Below are 20,125 nucleotides of genomic sequence, written 5' to 3'. Positions count from 1 at the left end.
AATAACACTGCTGCCAATTGGCAAGCAAGTGTTGAATTCTGTAATCAAAAGTGAATAGTTTTCTTTAATACATCAGAACCCAACAAAGTGCTTCAACCATAAAAGCTCTAAAATGAAGGTAAAAATAAACCGCATCGCTGCTAAAGTGAGATTAGCTTTTGAAAATAAAGAATATATCCCTCAGTGACATTTGAATCCAGAACTGGAGATTGTCATAGGAAGCTAATGTCTTCCAAAATCTCCTCCTTTCTATTTAATATAATTGCTTTGACTAGATTGTTAATATTTCAAATAGACCCTTCATATCTGTATCTACAATTATCTGTGCATGGTGTTTCTTATGTTTCTAATTACTGGATGGTGTTGTTCCTATAACCTTTCCCATTTCAGACGGCAGACATGGCGTTGCTGATATTAAATTGTTACCCTGAGATTTATGGATCAAAATCAGAAGAGATTAACAAGGAATCTAAATCAAGGTAGGCTTCCATTGTTCTATACTAATTAAGCTGGACAACTGACTTAAAAAATCTTTACATAAAAAATCAAGATTAAAACTAGTATACACATTTACTAATCTGTCTGGGAGTCGGCTGTTTTTGTCATTTAAGAAAAATATTATAAAGCCTTCTAAAAACCAGAGATATCCTAACTCCCAGCTTGGAGAGTATTCCCATTAAACAATTAAAAATTTGAGAGTACTATTTCACAGCACAAATAGCTCTTAAAATGATTGAAACCTTATGGGCTCTCTTGTGGAGTAATGGAACCATGTACGGAGCATTAAAATTCTTCTACCTCAAATGGTGGAATGTGGTTGTAAATGTTTTCCTTATATGTGGAGGAAAAGAAATACAAAGAACTCGCAAATTACTAGTACAGCTCCTTGATTACATACCACTGTTTTTCTCAGACGATGAAGAAATTATGCATGCAATTGAAGATCAAACCAAACCATCACATATATAATTAACTTTTCAAGGACATATATTCTTACCATCAAAGAGAACGTATACACATCTTAAAAAGGAGGAAAATATAATTCTGGAAGTATATAAAATTCACATTCTGCCCAAGATTAAATGGCAAGCCTCTTTAAACTTGCATCTGACTGATTACCAGTTGTAATTGATATGAATTCTAATGTTCCCATGAGTTACTCAAGCTTTGTGTACATTTACGAAGCTATTAAAAGGTCGATTTAGCATCACAATAGTTGAAAGCCAAAAACAAAGAAAAGGATATCTAAAAATCTACTTGGCCATTGGTTCATTAACGAGCTTGGACTTGAAGAATTGTGCACAATTCTCCTTAGGTCCATGAGAATTTGGTACAGGAAGCTTGAATGTGTAGAGTGATCAGCCAGGCTAGTGAAGTCCAAATACTCTACAACTTGCCCAAAACATCAGGAGTTGTTAACAGAATTAGCCTTTCGCTGTAAAAGCCAAGATCTCAGAGTTGACAGCAGCCAGACTTCTTGGTTGCAGTAACTTCATCCTTGCTATTAATATGAATTGTTTGACCCTTTCCAGGAATATTTGTCTGCTCCTCACTGATTTCCAGTGTCTTCTTACTTGTAACCCTGTAAATCTGATTCAAAATTCGTGTGAAAGCTTCCTCAACATTTGTTGAATCCAGTGCTGATGTTTCCATGAAGAATAAACTTTCCTTCTCTGAAAATGTTTCAGCATCCTCTGAAGCCACAGCTCTCAAGTGCCCTATATCCAGCTTGTTTCCAACAACCATCACCACAATGGACGGCTCAGTATGATCTCTCAGCTCCTTGAGCCATCTCTCAACATTTTGAAAGGTCATATCTCGAGTGATGTCATACACTATAAGAGCCCCCACTGCTCCGCGGTAGTAAGCACTTGTAATGGCCCGATACCTGCATATACCAAATCTGCATTAGACTAACTTTTTTATATGTATAGTAATGGTATCAGTGCTTGAAGAATTTGGCTCTTCTGAAAAAATGGGATTTCATTAAAATGAGTTCTCGAAAGATGCATGGGTGTTTATTTTAAATATATTCTTAGTCATATATATTTCCAGTACAAGACTTTGCATATGATTGACTTGTTTTTCTAAAATTCGTTACAGTTTTGACAGTTATCTAAGGAAAGAAAGGATGACTTTGAGGTTAGAGGATATGTCGAAATTGATGCTGCGAGTTATGGTATCAGTAGTCAATATTTTACATCATAGTCGAGCCCAAGAATGGAAGTTCTTTAGGTCATACCCACATCACAACATCATTCAACAGCTAAACACATTTTTTTACCGAAGAAGCCAAAAAAAGCAATCCCTGCACTGAAGCTCATTTTTGTAAAACAAATAGAATACAGTATGTGGGGTATTTTACAGCTCGCCCCTATGCATTTTGAAGCTATAATGGGTTATAACTTATGTCCCTTTCTCTATGTAGGGTCTAGGCTATACCAGCCCAATGACCAAGCCTGAATGCTGCTGTTTTAAATCTGCATTTATCATATGTATTTAGTTTGGCCAAAACTATTTTCACGTCCAGGTTGAAGATTACAAGAAACTCAAGTCATACATTGAACCCACCATTATCTAATGTAGTCTATAGCAACTGGTTTGATAGTAAAATTTACCATGTGACAACACCATGGTTCAACCAAATGATCTGCATCCATTGAAAAAGATGAAGATACCACAATGAGTTGAACTTTTTTTTATGATGAGTCGACTGTGCAGATTAAGTTTGCCTTATTCACTTGTAAGAGAAAACAAATGCACAAACATCAAAAGCTTTGTCACAGAACAGGTTTTGTGATGAAAGTCCCCAAGTTGATGCTTTATGATCTTTCTTTTTATCCAATACTGATATAATTAGAAGTGGTTGTGCGTTTTTTGAGCCCTCATTCCTCCTGGTTGTCAGGAAGAAATGACTACTCACTGGAATTGGCCCTCAAAGAGAGCCTAATACACGAGATACAAATCCTCCCACAAAAAACAAATAAATCTAATTAAAACTGGACAGCCAAAACTCCAGAAAACTAACAAATATCAAAATATGTCCGAATGTAACCAAACGCAATGATAATAACTCCATGACAATAGAAGCTTGTAAGGATTATATACCGCAAAAACTTTGCCAATTTGGAAAATGATTTGGGGTAGATGTTCCCAGGTTGACATGTTTACATCTTTACCTCAAAGGTTATAGAAGGAATGACTACTCACATAAACTGGCCAACCAAGGGATAAGACAGGTGCGTATGAGGATCCCAAATCATATCCCACAACATCTTCAAAATAACACTAGAAGTAGGTCGTTGTCCTTAAAGTGCAGGCAAAAGATCGAATTCTCTTTTGTCAAGGATGAACATTCATCCTTCCATGCTTCAACAGAGCTGATTCACTTTTGAGTTTTAACGACTAAATTTAATTATTCTTAGACACTGATATAATCTCTTTATGACATGTTTGTGCAGTCTTAAAAAGAACTAAACCGCAATAGACCCTACATTTATCCTCGCACCTTAAAGCATATTACTGGGGAATCCTATTGTGGGTTAACTGCTAAACACTAACTGCATTTACCATTGAGAAAGAGTCGCGGTATCCGCGATATTACAAGGCCTTTTAGAAATTAAATACATGTAGCGTTAATGAAAATCCTACAATAGCAACAAAAATATTACAGAAAACCACAGAATAATACGGCATGATTTTTATGCCCTTAGATGGCTCCTCAAACCAACAACTAATTATGAACAGTTAATTCCCTTGTAATGTATAGGCTGGTGGACTTCTAAGATTCAAATCAACGAAAAAACACGGGGATTTCCGAAAATAAAAGCACAACAGCCATAACAGGTCAATAAAATATTACTTGGAGAGACCCAGGTAATCCAATATAAGTCCACACACAAATCCTCATAGCTTCAGGAAATAATACATTGTGAAAAAGGATCAGGCCAAACCCACTTCTTAAAACACCCAATTACATCCATAATGTAGCACCAATAATTCCCAAATATATCAAAAATACATGTCTACAATTAACTGCAATGTAAATGAACGCATATATCAAAATCAATGCACAGATGAATTTTGTTCAGATAAACAAAATGTATGTAACTCTGGTTCCCGCTTTCATACCTCTCTTGCCCTGCAGTATCCCATATCTGGGCCTTGACAAGCTTCCCATCGACAGTGACACTCCTAGTGGCAAATTCCACTCCAATGGTCGACTTAGATTCCAGACTGAATTCATTTCTTGTGAACCTTGAAAGCAGATTCGATTTCCCTACTCCAGAATCCCCAATCATCACCACCTTGAACAGATAATCATAGTCTTCATCAACCCTGTAAGCCATTCTTGCACAAGATGCTGCTATCTTCTTTTTCCTTCGGATCAGGTCAATGCCCTACTACAATGTCGAACGAGCTTCCAAATCACACCTGAGAAACACCGACAATAAATCCCAATTAAGAGATTACAAAAATGAAAGAGAAAGTAAAAGAGCGACTGCAGTAACAATGACAGAAAAAGCACCATTTCCCAAAGCAACACTTGTAAAGAAGGCAATCCAGCGTGTTGAAAAACCTACCTTCGAATGAGTAATTTAGAATCACATTGAAGCATGGAAAATGTTGTAAAGATAGGGGGAAAAGCTCCGAGAAGCCGAAAGAACAAAAAAAAAATTACTTGTTGAGGAAAATTAATATAATATCTGAGGCATTTGCAACGATTTTGGAGGCATCCAATCTCGGTGTTCATAATGTGCTCATACTTCATCTTTACTTGGCACCGTTCCCGTGAACGATAAAATTCCAAGAGGCGTTTTAAATATTGTCATAGATTTGTCACGATCAACCTTTTTTTTTTTTATGTTTTTAAGAAATTTGTTTGCTGAATTTTCCTGGTGCCTATTACAGTTCTATTTGTCATTCTATTAATGTAAATAAGGGGAAAGATTTGTGCTTAATTTATTAGGTTGTGTTATTAGTACTTGTCGATAGGCTGAGTATTGTGACACATTTTGAAACAATAATACCATAGTAAAGATTTTCAATTGTTCTCTTGTTTCTCTCCGTAAAATGAAAAGATGAACAATAATACCATACCAGAGGGAGTCTTCAAAATGAGCAATGATGAATGACACTTTGATAATTGCTAATACTTGTTGATAATAAAACTTTTGATTATGATTTAAAGGAAATGACTAAGCCAAGGATTGTATTTATATGATTCACTTCACATTTGATCAATGGTAGAGATTAATTAGAAATGTCAATGGATGGAAAAATTGAAGATAGGGCAAGGCCTAAATTTAGATATGCATTGATAAGGTGGAAAGTCCAAATGTATAGATATAATAAATAAAATATTAATTTTATTATTTATTACTAAATAGAGAAACTAAAATGAAAAAATAAAGGGGAAAAATAAAAGAAAATGAGAAGACTAAAATAAACTTAAAACATCTAAAATATAAATATAAATAAACAAAAAAAAAAGTAAAAAAAAAAAGGGAAAATAAAATAAAATTAGAAGACTAAAAATAAACATTTTTTTGAACCAAAACTTAGATTAATTATTGTTATTTGTTGTAATTAATTTGATGTGGTAAATGAATTCAAACCGTAACAGCTCACAAGTTATCATTGTGTTGTAAGCTCTTGTCTAACACCAAAATAAACTTAAAACATCTAAAATATGAAAAATCAAACAAATGAAATATGATTTTTTTTTCAAAGTTGGATTTATAAAGGGATAGTAAAGTAATAAAAAATAAAGGAAAGAAAAATATAAGATAAAATAAGATAAGTAAAGGAATAACATTTGAAAAAAACTGAAAAAAGATAATCAAAAGAAATAAATAATGAAACCAAGAGAAAGGGAAAAAATGAGCATGATAATTTTTTTTAAAAAATAAGAAAATTGAAAAAGAGATAAACTTTAAAAATAGGACAGAATCATGCCAAAAGATTAGATAAACAAATGAAAGTAGGAAGACAAAAACTAAAAGTGAATTAAATAAACAAAATGAAAATAAAAAATTTAAAAATAGAGACAAACTCTTAAAAAGTAAAGAATAATGCTAAAAGATTACATAAACAAATGAAAGTAGGAAGACAAAAACTAAAACAAATAAAATAAGGAAGAGGAAAAATAAGGAATTACATAAAGACCAACAAAAGGACAAATAAACATAAATAACTATATGAGTGAAAAAGAGTACAGCACAAATAAATGAATAACAAAACTATAATATGCAATATAATAATTTAAGAGCTAATATAAATAAATGAGATAAAAGAAGAGAGAATTGTGTGTGAGAGTGAGGTAAGAAAGGAAAAAAGAAGAAAGAACATAAAGAGTTCAATAAAGGAGGAGAAAAGAATCAATTGAAAAAAAGCAATGAAAAAATCATTAAAAAATAAAAGAAACCATAAACTCTGTTGAGTTGGAATTAGTCAAGACTATAAGCTCCACTTTTTTCATAAATGATTGTACTCTCATGGAATTTAAGGGGGTTAAATAGTATCCCTAGACAAAAGGCTATTCAAAATTTGATTAGAACTCATTCTCTTGATGTCGTTTTCATCAAGGAGACTAAGTTATCATTAGATGGAATGTCGAATTTGGCTTCTAAGGTCTAGAGTAGAGGTCAATGTTGCTGAATCAGAGCTCAAGGTAGTACTGGTGGAGTGGTCAAATTTTGGGATTCTAGTGAAATTTCTCCTTAGTGTTGGGTGTGTAGTATTCATTCTTTGTCTATGACTGCTACCAGTTTAGAATTTATGGAAGACATTATTTTCTCTAATGTTTATCATCCAATTGATCTCATGGGTAAAGCCAATCTTTGGCAACATATCATAATGGTTATGGCCATGGCTCCTCATCTATCCTAGATTTTGGGGGGAGGCTTCAATGCTATTATTAGTTTAAGTGAGAAATAGGGAGGTGCATGAAGGTTGGAACCTTCTTCTAGTCTCCTAAAGGATAATATAGATCTTCTGAACTTGATTGGCATTAAACCCTTTAACATAACTTTTACTTGGACCAATAGAAGGTGGGGTGAAGACACCATATTAAAAAGGCTTGATATATTCCTAGTGTCCTATTTCTAGATGGGCAATAATTGGAACACCAACTCAAAGATTATTGATAGGAGAGGTGGATAATTGGCCAATTAAGCTCTCAACTACCTCTTTTAGATCCATGAAGAATCCCTCTTTAAATTTTTAGTTTCTGTGGCTTTGTGATTTGTCTCTCCAAATGCATATGGTTGAATGGTGGCCAAGGGGTAAACTAACTTATGAGACAATAATGTCTTATTTTTCCAAGAGTCTTATATTCATTAACAAGCTAAAGAAGTAGAATAAACAAAGTTTTGAAAATGTATTTCTAGCCAAGGCTATTGCTTAAGCTCTCTTAGATGAAATTACTCGTAGGATCAGGGATCATGGTCTTACTAAATAGTACTTTCAGTTGGAGGTAGAAGTAGTTAAGGATTTGGAGGAGTGGGAGCATCAGGAGGAAATATTTTGGAAACACAAATCACACATTGAGTGGCTTAAGGAAGGAGATCAAAATACTTCTTTTTTTCACAAAATTAGTTAAGGATATGAGGCAAGGTAAAGTCACAGTGAACCCACAATAGTGGGTTACACTTTTTTGCCTAAATTGACACTAAACTGTGAATTTTCAAGAAAAAAATTCAATTCGGATGCAAATTGCCATTTAACGGTTAGGAATTTGAAGATGAAGTCAAATAGATTCTTTTAGGATTTTCTGTGTAGTATCCGAATATATTTTTGAATTTTTTTAATTGATTTGGTTGAATTGTTTTTTCTCCCACAAAAATTGGTATGTTATCAAAAACCTTATTTTTAAAAAGTGACATTGTTTTTTACGCACATGACTTTTTTCTACAATAGATATCAACGCAATTCTTTCAAATTTAGTTTGTTAAAATCCATACCAAAACCATGGAGGTGATCTGATGTCTTTATCCCTAGTATTTTATATTTTATCGAAGTTTAAAGTTGACCTAACACAAATTTGGACATACATGGCTTTTGACACATGTAACTTATTATATATTTACCTGATTTCAAATTTTATTTTTAAAATTTTTTTTAAAGAGGACTAGAATATGAAGACTGTAATTATTTTTCAAAAAAAAAATTCTCTTAGTTACTATTTTTCCATGAGCGTCCAATATATAGGTTTATTTTTTATAACGAACCTCAGTTCAGTTCACATACAAAAATGTATACCTAAAAAATTCAAAATGTAGCAAATTCATAGCCATTAGAAAGCTCGTTCATAGTACTTCTATCATGCAAAATGACATGACTTCAGTGCTCCATCTAAACCTGGTAATTGAGCCTGGAATCCATGAAAACACTGGAAATCTTCTTACACCTGGGAAAGACCTGTAATTACCTAGTTTTCATAGAAACTAAGTTTCTATTGAAACTAAAAACAACAGTTTTGATAGAAACAAAATTGTTTAGTTTCTATTGAAACTAGGAAAGCTTGACTCGTGCAGTTAAATGGGTCGGCCTTACTTTTGATTGAAACTACCTAATGTAGTTTCGATCGAAAGTAAGGTCGACCTTAAGGGTTTTTTTTTTTATAATAAAAATTATCATATAAATATTTTTTTTTTCAATTGTAACATTCAAATCCAATGAGATAATTCGTACTTCAATTGGGAGGGAGGAAATATTTTGTAACTTGTCTATTTTTGAATTTTGGAAGAAAAATCTGCGACATCAACAATAAAGGTAAAAGAGCAAGTAAATATTCATGAAGAAGAATTGATGAACAAGATGATGAATATCGTCAAAAAAATTTAGTAGGATACTATAGGAGGCAAGGTACACATGTGCAATCTTTTTTCCAATGCATATTTAGTTCATATAGTGTACAATCATATTGTAGACTTTTTGTATGTATATAGTTATGATTAGGGTTTATCCAATTAGGAATATGGTAAATATAAACTTAGGGTTACTATTAACTTAATATTAAGGGTTTATTGAATTATGAATATTTAGGATTAGGTTTTATTAAATTATGAATATTTAAGATTAGGGTTTATTACATTATGGTTTTTAAATTATGAATATTTAGAATAAGGGTTTATTACATCATGATTTTTAAATTATGAATATTTAGAATTAGGGTTCATTTTAATTATGGTGTTTTAAATTATTAATTTATTTAGGACATAGTGAAACAGGACAACCTACCAAGGTTGGAGAACGTTCATCCCAAGTTCAAACAGGTATGTATGCACGCATCTCTCGCAAGTACAATCTCTCTCTAGATTTATAGGTCTAGAGGCAAACTTTATATCTTTGATTTTAAATTTTAAAGACAAATCTCCTTACAAACTTGCTTGATTTTATTTGTTATATTGTGCATGTGCAGTAGTAGATGATGAAAATGTTGGACATGAGGAAATTGAAGATGAAGCAATGGACATTGAAGAAGGATCATCTGAAGGTTAGATAAAATTGTATTTAATAGTTCATTTGTTATGTATATACACATATGTCTACTCTAAAGAGAAGTTGTATCTTAAGTCTTTTTTTTTTTTTTTCTGTAGCCTGAGATCAAACAACAAATGAGAATGTTAATCTAGCTCAAATTTTGAAGAGAAAAATTAATTATAGAAACATAGACCATTTAATTGAAATGGATGTGGTAAAATTGAGAGAATATGCTAGTCAACCTACACATACTATGAAGAGGAAATTGAATAAAAAGTCTAAAGAAATAATTGCACAAATTGAGAATCTTGATACAGTGGAGAAAACTCAACTATTATCAATTTCACTTCTCCAAGATGAATTAAAAGAGCTATTGAAACTATTGGGTATAGATACAAGTATAAAAAAGAGGAAGACTTGTAAACTACAAAAAGATATTGTTGAAAGTGTTAAGGAAGGGTTACATTCCATTGGAAAAAAAACTAGATCTACAGATAAATCCATTGCACAAAGAGTGATACTGACATCTTTTTTAATAAGAAATTATGGCAAAAAAGACAGATCTCTTCACTATCATCTTATATTAGGTATAGTCAAAAGGGGTAAAAGCACAAACTTGTGTCACCCTTTTACAAAGGAAAAGGCTAACAAAAGTATAACTGTTCAAATTCAATGACATAAATCTTGTATTATTATTTAGAACTTGAAAATGAAGTAAACTAATGAAATGTGTAGAAATGGATGAAGTTTGAGATTATAATTTTTAATAATTATTTGCAAAAAGAAATGATATATTTTCCTATTTTTTAAAGATAACTTTTTAGTTGTAGAAAAATGCTGTAAATTAGGGGTCTAGTTCCCACCACCAAACTACGAGGAAATATACTTATTTCCTTTTGATCTCAGATTATGCTATAGATAACATATGTAGCTAGAACAATAAAAAACAAAAATTAACTTTAGACCTATATTTTCTCTTTTATAATAATTCAAATTTCAACTTATTCAAATTGATAGTTTTCATCTCCCACCACATTTTTGAAAATAAATCTATTCCAACCAAAAGAAAAATTATAGATTCTTGAAGAGGACTCTCTCCTCTAAAACGTCATATAATTTTAAATTTTTTTTGATGTGATTTTACTATTTTTTTCTTTCTCAAAATTGGCATCTTCTTGAGTGTTAAAATATGTATTTGTAGAATTTTTTAATTATAATATATTATATCTAATTAAAACACTATGAAATCTATATGAGAATATTCTTGACTATGAGCTCTATAAAATGGTGTTTATATGTTATTAGAAAAATGTCATAAAAAATAGTAAGAGTTTTTGAAACGTCAGTTTTCTGAAATAATTTAATTTCTTTGGTAGTTTGATACTAACTACTATAAAACATGCATTTAATAGACATTTCCAATTAGAAAAGTGTAAGACAATATATAACTTAGCTAGAATAAATTTAACAAGATCATATATTTGAAAAAAATTAATTTTTAGATAGAAATGCTCAAAGTTAGTCAGTTTGATTAGTCAGCCTGAAAGGTGACACAACTTTGTACTTTCACCTAAAGACAATATTACATTATCTGAAAAGGAGAAACAATTTGGATGATAGTACATTAGAAGGAAATTGGGCACTCATGTGTAGAGTTCCTCAATATGATAGGATTGTGGAAATAGTTAAGAACTTAGTCATTCAATTTTGGATTGATAATACTTGTCCTTCACCAAATAGAAGAGATATTATCAAGCAGAGGATTGGGCCTAAGGAGTATCTTCAACATGCAAAACATTGGTCGGATGTCACACAACATGAATTGTATCTCTCATTTTGTAATTTAAATCCTGACACAAAGATTGGACAAACAATGTTTGAAAGATTGAAACTCTATTTTGTGAAGATAAATAGATATTTTGAAACATGTTGTTGTTGATATCATGTTGAATTTGATTTGTACTATCAAGGGTTTTGAAACATGATAGAAGAAAGTGGTGGTTCTCAAAATTTATTTTTCTAAATGACCGAGCCAATTCATAACATCAATCTTATGTGAGAAACCAAATGATCATGCAATAGGTGAAATTGATTGCATAAGATGAACTTGTGAAACATGTAGTAACCTAACCAAATTTCCTTTGAGAGATGAAGATATTGATATGATGAGGATGGTAAAATGTAAGAGACATAAATACATAAAGTCAGAAACAAAAGTTGGAAAAAAATCAACAAGGTTTGAATATGTAGAGGATGACATACTTGTTGGAGAATTTATGTCAAATTTTTGTAAATTGATTCAACCATATATATGTCATGCTTATTTTTCTAAGTGGCAAGAGTTTCAAACACTAAGAGAAACTTTCCCACTCGGGACAATTTTATCTGTTGTTGACTTTGCAGAGAATTACTCCATTTCTCAAAAACAACTTCAAGAGAAATACTTCTAGAGAAACTTTCCCACTCGGGACAATTTTATCTGTTGTTGACTTTGCAGAGAATTACTCCATTTCTCAAAAACAACTTCAAGCAAAATACTTCTATATAGACAAAATTACTATTATGGTTCAAGTGTCTTATTGACATGCACAAATTGATTTGGATGGTGTGGAAAGTATAGATCAAACACAAGTCATTAAAAAGGGGTGTCACTTTTACATTAGTGATGACAAAGAACACGATACACATTTTGTGGAAATGTGTAACATTGTTTTAAGACATTTTTTGAATATTTGAAAAACAAAGGCATAAAAATGGAAAAATATTGTGTATGGTTAGATGGATGTGCAACACAATTCAAATAGACCATTTTATGCATTATATCTAGACATCATTGATACCTTAATATACCACACATTTGGAGTTTTTTCGAGAGTGGACATAGAAAGGGTGAGCATGATGCTGCAGGAGCTTGTATCAAACATGCTTTAAGAAAGTATCAAATGGACTATAAAGGATATCACATTAATAATGCCCATGATGTGGTTTAGTGGTGCAAAGCACATTTTATGGTGCTAGCAAATACATATAACACATCATCACAAGGAGATCAAGTCATACCATTTAGAGTATTTTGGGAGGTATTAGGAATAAATTAATTTGAATATTATAATTGAATCAATTTTATATTTAATACATTATGTAATAACTAAATAATAGTACACACATGTTTAAAAATAATTTTTTATATGTATGTAAGGACCTTACATTTAGGTGCAAATAGAAGATCAATGCATGCATGCAAGAGGGTAGAGAAGACACGATCTTTGCATTTAGTTATGCGTACAAATAGCAATGTGTGGTCATTGTACACAAGAGAATACTCATGTTTTTGTCTTGATTGCATTGATGAAAACTATGATGGTTGCATTATTCAAGAACATGGATATGTAGGTGAATGGAATTTGGTGCCACTAGATGTTATCAATATGAATGTGTTTGATGATGAAAACTATGATGATATTCCATTGATTTCTAGTGATTATGACCATATTTCAGGATTGATTAGAGTTGGTATGTATGTATATACATACAAGTGTATTTGTTTCATAATTTTTGTTTATATCTACACACACACACACACACACACACACACACACACACACACACTCATGTACATGACACATGAAATTTATATACATATACTTTGTGTAGGAAATGTTTTTGCAGTCATGGCAGAATTTGAAAATGTAGAAGGTGTTAGCTATTATTTATTGTGTTGCACAATACAAAGAGAGAAGCTAACAAAGATTGAACTAAGTGATGGAATTATATTTCCCATAGTTTAGTATATAGTTGAATCATGTACTTGTATGTACATCTATGTTTTCTTATGAATTCAAATTTATTCACTTATTTGACTGGTGTATGCAAGTTCTATTGTTGTATAGGGAACATATTTGAAGAAAAATAGAGTACTTAAGAATGGGATTCATTTCATTGATTATAAGCCTAACAATAAGGTATATTAGTATAGTAGCCATGTTATTACCATTGGTCTAACTCTTCATCCAATCAAAGGACCTGGAATACATAAGTGGAGGCTCGATATTGATGATCACGAAAAAATATTAAATGTTATCCAGCAACAAGCTGACCCACTTGATACGAGATAGAAATAACTTGTAATTTGAAACAACTTGAACATTTTGAAATTTGGTTGAACTATTTGAAATTTGAAATTTGGTTAAACAATTTGAAATTCGATCAAACTATTTATACATTACTTTTATTCTTTCATTGAAATTTTGTAACTAATTATAGAAATTACAAACTTGTATGCAACTAATTAGGACATGTGCCTTGAGGGGAAGAAATTCAAACACTTGTCTTAAGGGGATGACATTAGGACTTCTAACTAATTATATATTACTTTTACTCTTTCATTTAACTTGTGAAGTTTAAATTGTGATTAGTAACTAATTATAGAAATTAGGAACTTGTATGCAACTAATTAGGAAAAGTTCCTTGAGGGGAAGAAATTTGAACAGTGTCTTAAGGGGATGAAACTAGGACTCGTGTCTTAAGGGGATGAAATTAGGACTTGTAACTAATTATATATTACTTTTACTCTTTCATTTAACTTGTGAAGTTTAAATTGTGATTTCTAATTAATTATAGAAATTAGAAACTTGTATGCAACTAATTAGGACATGTGTCTTGAGGGGAAGAAATTCAAACACTTGCCTTAAGGGGATGAAATTAGGACTTGTGTCTTAAGGGGATGAAATATAGAACTAGATTTGAACTAGACTTTAATCATGTATCTAAATATCACTTCCATTATTAGTAATTAGGAATTATGTAAAGTTAATTACCTAACCCTAATCAAAACCAATTTCATATGTATACATCCATTACATAAACCAACATAATCTACCATGTAAAAGAAAATGTAATCTAACATAATCCAACATAATCCAACATAATTTTCAACATAATAGAACATTATCCAACATAATCTAACATGTGAAAGAACATAATCTAACATAATTTCCAACATGATAGAACATTATCCAACATAATCTAACATGTAAAAGAACATACTCTAACATAATCCAACAAAATCTAACATTTAATTTACCATAACTTCTAACATAATAGAACATTATCAAACATAATCTTACATGTAAAAGAACATAGTCTAACATAATCCAACGTAATCCAACATAATCCACCATAATCTAACATGTAAAAGAAATGTCTAGAGAGAATGTATATATACATATGTCAATCATCATACATGTATAGTCTAGATGAAAGTCTAGATCAAATAATCTATAATAAAAAAAAAAAAAACTTTAGATTATCAGGTGCAAGACTATCATCATAATGCTCACTAGGATGTGCTGACCCTTATATATATATATATATATATATACATATATATTCAAGAGAAATTGAAATCAATTTACATAACTATATATATGTGCTGACCCTTATATATATATATATATATATATATATATATATATATGTATATATATATGTATATATGTATATATATATATATATGTATGTATATATATATGTATATATATATATATATGTATATATATATACATATATATTCAAGAGAAATTGAAATCAATTTACATAACTATATATATGTGCTGACCCTTATATATATATATATATATATATATATATATATATATATATATGTATATGTATATATATATGTATATATGTATATATATATATATATATGTATGTATATAGATATGTATATATATATATATATATATATGAATTTACATAACTATATATATGTGCTGACCCTTATATATATATATATATATATATATATATGTATATATATATGTATATATGTATATATATATATATATATGTATGTATATATATATGTATATATATATGTATATATATATATATCTATGTATATATATATGTATGTATATATATATATATATACATATATATATATATATATACATATATATATACATATATATATACATATATATATATATATATATATATATATATATATATATATATATATATATACATATATATTCAAGAGAAATTGAAATCAATTTACATAACTTCATATTTAATTAAATCTCTTTTAAATTTACAAATTGCATGCAAATTATATATTACATTTAAAAATCATGTGTCTAATTCAAAAAAATTAAAACTCACCTGTCCACTACTAACATCATCGAATGAGTCTTGATGACATACACGATCTGGCATCAAAGATGGAGTAAAAAGAGGCATGTCCCCCTACAATACATACATACATGTGTGCAAAAAATTAAATTAAAACATGTATTTAATTACAAAGGCACAACATGTATACATGCATTAATTATTAGTTCAACAAACAATTGAAATTTTAACATGAATGTAAAAAAACTATAGACTTACTCGTGTAGATGCTGGCATATGATAATACTCAGACTGCCAATCATCGATTGTGTCCACCAATATATTTGAATTTTTTTGGGCCTCATCTAGCTCCATCTCTATATCTACACTAGCATGATTGATGGTTGGCACATGTCCTAATAATAATGAGTCAAGTGGACTAACTAGATGAGATGGCATTGAAGTAGAATCATCATGTGTCAACAAGCCCATCCATCCTGTGGTCGACAAGATGAATTCAACATCATCAAGACCTGGATCTAAACTCTAACCATGCCCTGCATTGGTTGAAGGGTCTGTACTAGTATGTATATGTCCCTCTACGACAAAAGAGTGGTCAGTAGGTGGATCATGACATGTACTACCACCATGACCACTACCTGATTGATGAGAGGAATATGGTTGAGGATGTGTCCCAATACTACCATGGACATGATGTTTAACATCTAATATGGGTATCCCAAGATGCTCTAATATGAATCTATATGAATATAATAGATCCTCAACAAGACTAGTCATAGTATCTCATGCCAACACTCCAGTGAGACCCTTTAAGCTAGTCAGTGAAGGGATGCTTGTTGTACTGTACAAGTCTCTTGAAGATGAAGTACTCGACAATAATTTGGAATGTTGAGAAGACATCAAATACTAGCCAACCTCATCACTTGAAATAGATCTGACAGCTACGACAATCTCTCCAACTCCCTGAATCACCCCCCTGCAACTGGGTGCTACGCATGGCCTCATTAGCTAATGAACTTAATATAGGGGAAAGTAACAAGTTCCCTCTCTCTAACAATCAACCTATGTGTTAGTGGTGGACGACTCGACTGCCTATCAACTAGTCTACCATGCCCCTATCCTAAATGCAATGGTAAATCAATGTAGTTCACCACCTTGCCTAAGCGATCCTTAGCATAACGTTGTCATACAAAATAGAGTAGAATTTGGTTGTTATTTGGATAATGACCATGATCAGCAAGGAAGTGTGGGTATATAAGTGTAGCAATCTATGGATCTATACACTTCAGGGGAGAATACCCATTCACATACTTTAGTGGAACATAATGAGGGAAACAATACCTCTTTAATGTATCTTTGAACACTAAACCCTATACCTGCTACAATGAAAGACCTGAAGAGGCCTCTCATCTCTTACTGTTAAGGACAATCTGTATATTATGTGTTGAATATGGAGCAATTCCATGAATCTCATCTCTAATATATATGAGGCTCTATAAGATGCTATGACATGTACAACTATACACACTAGAGCATGTGCCACTAGCCAAGGATTCATGAAGTCTCTGAATCTCTTGGTTAGTGAGATCATATAGCATTTCAGGTTGGATAGGTTGTTGATCTATGGTAATAGGCCACTACTGGGGAGGACATGCTACTGTTTGGAGGGATAGGAGGTTGTTGTTGCTCGAGGGGCATAGGAGGTTGTTGCTCGGGGGGTAGGAGGCTATTGCTTAGGGGGATAGGAGGCTATGGTGGGGGGGGGGATAGGAGGTTGATGATCTTCCATGCGAAGATCAATATATGTAGAATACATGTGTAAACCTGAAATTTAAATTTAAATATGACATTTTTAATAAACTTGAAATTTATCAAGTACAATGACATTTAAGAAACTAGAATTTCATAAACATAAAATTAAACATATAATACATGTAAACATGAAATGAATATAACATGTACAATACTATATGTGTGCTTTGTACATCCTAATTAAAATATGGCATTTAATAAACTTGAAATTTATTGTACTTGATGACATTTAAGAAACTAGAATTTCGTAAACATGAAATCAAATAATATGTGTTTAAACATGAAATGAACATATGTTATGTACATGTACATAGAATTTTTAAACATGAAACAAACATAACATGTACATTGTTTGTGTGCGATAACTTCATAAAATTGTTTCAATTAAGTCTAGATAGAGTCTAGATCACATAGGTGGACTACTTGACACATAACTAGGTTAAATATAGAACTAGATTTGAAATATATATTTTAATAAGTATATTGTCACGATCATGACTAAGGTTACTAAGGAATTAAGTAGGAGTATGGTTAGAGTTAGAGGTAGTGTTAGGTTTAGAGTTAATTTTAGGGTTAGGCTTAAAGTTAAAACATTAGGGTTAGATTAAGACTTATTATTAGGGTTATAGTTATGTTTAGAGTTATAAAATTAGTAGTACATGTATTGTTCTTGTTGCACATGCCTCATAGTGCATAAATTAATCTGATTAGGGTTGGTATTCAAGGTTAATGTTATATTATGATTATGGTTTATATTATGGTTCTAGGGTTAATTTCAGAGTTAGGGTTTAGTATTAAGATTGAGTTTAGGGTCATTATTAGGGTTTAATCATGGTAAATTTTCATTAAGTTAGGGTTAGGAGTGTGTGTTAAGATATGGTGTTCTATGTTGAGTAAGCTATTATGGTTCTAGAGTTAGGGTTAGTGTTATAATTGTGTTTATATAGTCATATCATTAACTTCTTTAATATCAGTGTGAAACTTGTGTTAAAGAATTATGAGTAGAATTATGATTAGGTTTAGGATTTAGTGTTAAAAGTTGAGTAAGTTAATATAATTAGGGTTAGGGTTCAGTATTAGGATTAAGGTTTATGTAATGGTTATAGTTGCATGGTTAGGATTTAGAGCTATATCGTAGAATCATAATCAATGTTAGGGTTAATATAATGTTTAGGGATCTTTAGGATTAAATGTTTAGGGTTAGTGTAAATCTAGATTAAAGAGTTTAGTTTGGATTCAGATTAGGGTTTTTTAGGGTTAAGAAGTGAGGATCATGCTTTAAAAATTCATAGTTAGTCTACACATCATGTGGTTAGGTTTAGGGATAACAAGGGTTAAAATGATATAACTTTAGGTTTAAACGTTTATGTTTAGGGTCATATTGAAGTTAGATCTAAATAGTTATATAATTACATGGAACTATGGTATAGCCTACATGATTGAGATTAAACACTTGTAGGATTATGAACTACAATTTAGATTTTATGGTTATGGTTAGAATCAAGGTCAATTTTAGGGTAAATATATAATGTTTAGAGTTAAGATTAGGATTAAATTTACATGAGGGTTAGCATTGTGTGTACCACCCCACTCGGGAACCCAAAAGAAATAAACCTAATATGTTACAAAGTTTATTGAACTGCTTTTAAAAAAAGTTTAAACAACATCAAAATAAAAATAATGCTGAAGCAATATATACATACACATCAAGAACATGTAATTAATTACAAATACAATTTTAATTCCTCAAGGGTTCCTTCACATTGAGTCACATTTAAGAAAGTTTTATTAATAAGTTTAAGTCTCAATTACAATGTCCATAATCATAAAATGAGTAAACACATACATAATCACATAAGAAAATGCATAAGTACAACTAATAATATGAAAGCACATCTAATGAACAACACCTACTGCACATGTCACAAGATATGTGGAAATAGATACAAGTACATCAATATATAATACAATATCCTGTAGGATCTCAAAACACATGATACATAGATACGTCAAATGAATAGAAGTCTTCAAGATAAGAGGAAAAATGATAATGGTACCACTGTATCAATGGGCATCAAACAACTAGCAATGTAAGGGGGGCCCAAATGGTAAGAAGACACTACTCCCGACTGCATGGTCACCTAATCAGGCTCTCACTCCCACCATGCAAGAGAGATAATGTACAACCCACACACAGATAATCAAATCATAAAATAATCCTAGGCAAGGAATCCTAATAGCCAAAAATACCTCAAGGATAACACAAACTACTTAAGAAGAAGATATAATAAAAATTGAAAGGACACGCATTCCAATACTAACATCACATACCAACATACAAATACAAGGATAAAAAATATACAACCACCTTAAAATCAATGTCAAGTGTCATGAGCACAATGACCAACAAATAACAACTGTCATCAATAAAAGTAAACTACCAACCACTAACTCCAAAAATAAAAGCACCACTAATGAATAACTGATCAATCATTAATAAAATTTAACTGTCAACAATAAATGACATCTAATCAATGAGTAACAAATCACAATAAATATACCATCGAAAGCAATATCCAACAAGTACACCACTAGAGGCAAATATTAAAAAATACATGAAGGAGACTCAGACTACATGCTATGAAGTGTCATCACATGAGCCAACTCCAAGGTTACCATGGTAGCCTCT

At 31.0% G+C, this 20,125-nt stretch overlaps 1 protein-coding gene across 3 annotated transcripts; it reads right to left on the bottom strand.

Annotated features, from left to right (window-relative positions):
* Positions 1-1,021: 1,021 nt before the first annotated feature.
* LOC149550502 (ras-related protein RABA1g-like) lies at positions 1,022-4,933 on the bottom strand. Of its 3 annotated transcripts, none has more exons than XM_089793503.1 (3): positions 4,682-4,933; positions 4,132-4,434; positions 1,022-1,888 (listed from the first exon to the last, which is right to left on the bottom strand). In XM_089793503.1, the coding sequence occupies exons 2-3, from the start codon at positions 4,347-4,349 to the stop codon at positions 1,453-1,455; spliced, it is 654 nt and encodes a 217-aa protein (XP_089649629.1). In that variant the 5' UTR covers positions 4,350-4,434; positions 4,682-4,933; the 3' UTR covers positions 1,022-1,452. The 3 variants fall into 3 exon arrangements, with proteins under 3 accessions (XP_089649629.1, XP_089649628.1, XP_089649630.1); XM_089793502.1 differs by having other exon boundaries at positions 4,584-4,838; XM_089793504.1 differs by lacking the exon at positions 4,682-4,933 and adding an exon at positions 4,529-4,588.
* Between the last annotated feature and the right edge of the window lie 15,192 nt (positions 4,934-20,125).

The sequence above is a fragment of the Cupressus sempervirens genome, chromosome 7 (assembly GCF_028749045.1).
Source record: "Cupressus sempervirens isolate cs-2001-9-10 chromosome 7, ASM2874904v1, whole genome shotgun sequence".
NCBI lineage: Eukaryota > Viridiplantae > Streptophyta > Pinopsida > Cupressales > Cupressaceae > Cupressus > Cupressus sempervirens.
Note: the sequence above shows the minus strand (reverse complement) of the source record. Positions and strands in the feature narration are given on the sequence as shown.

Excerpts from the sequence above, each read along its gene's own strand:
- LOC149550502 (XM_089793503.1), bottom strand. The coding sequence starts at position 4,349 with ATGGCTTACAGGGTTGATGAAGACTATGATTATCTGTTCAAGGTGGTG. Across the intron at positions 1,889-4,131 it reads GATACTGCAGGGCAAGAGAG|GTATCGGGCCATTACAAGTG; the intron begins GTATGAAAGCGG and ends TGGTATATGCAG.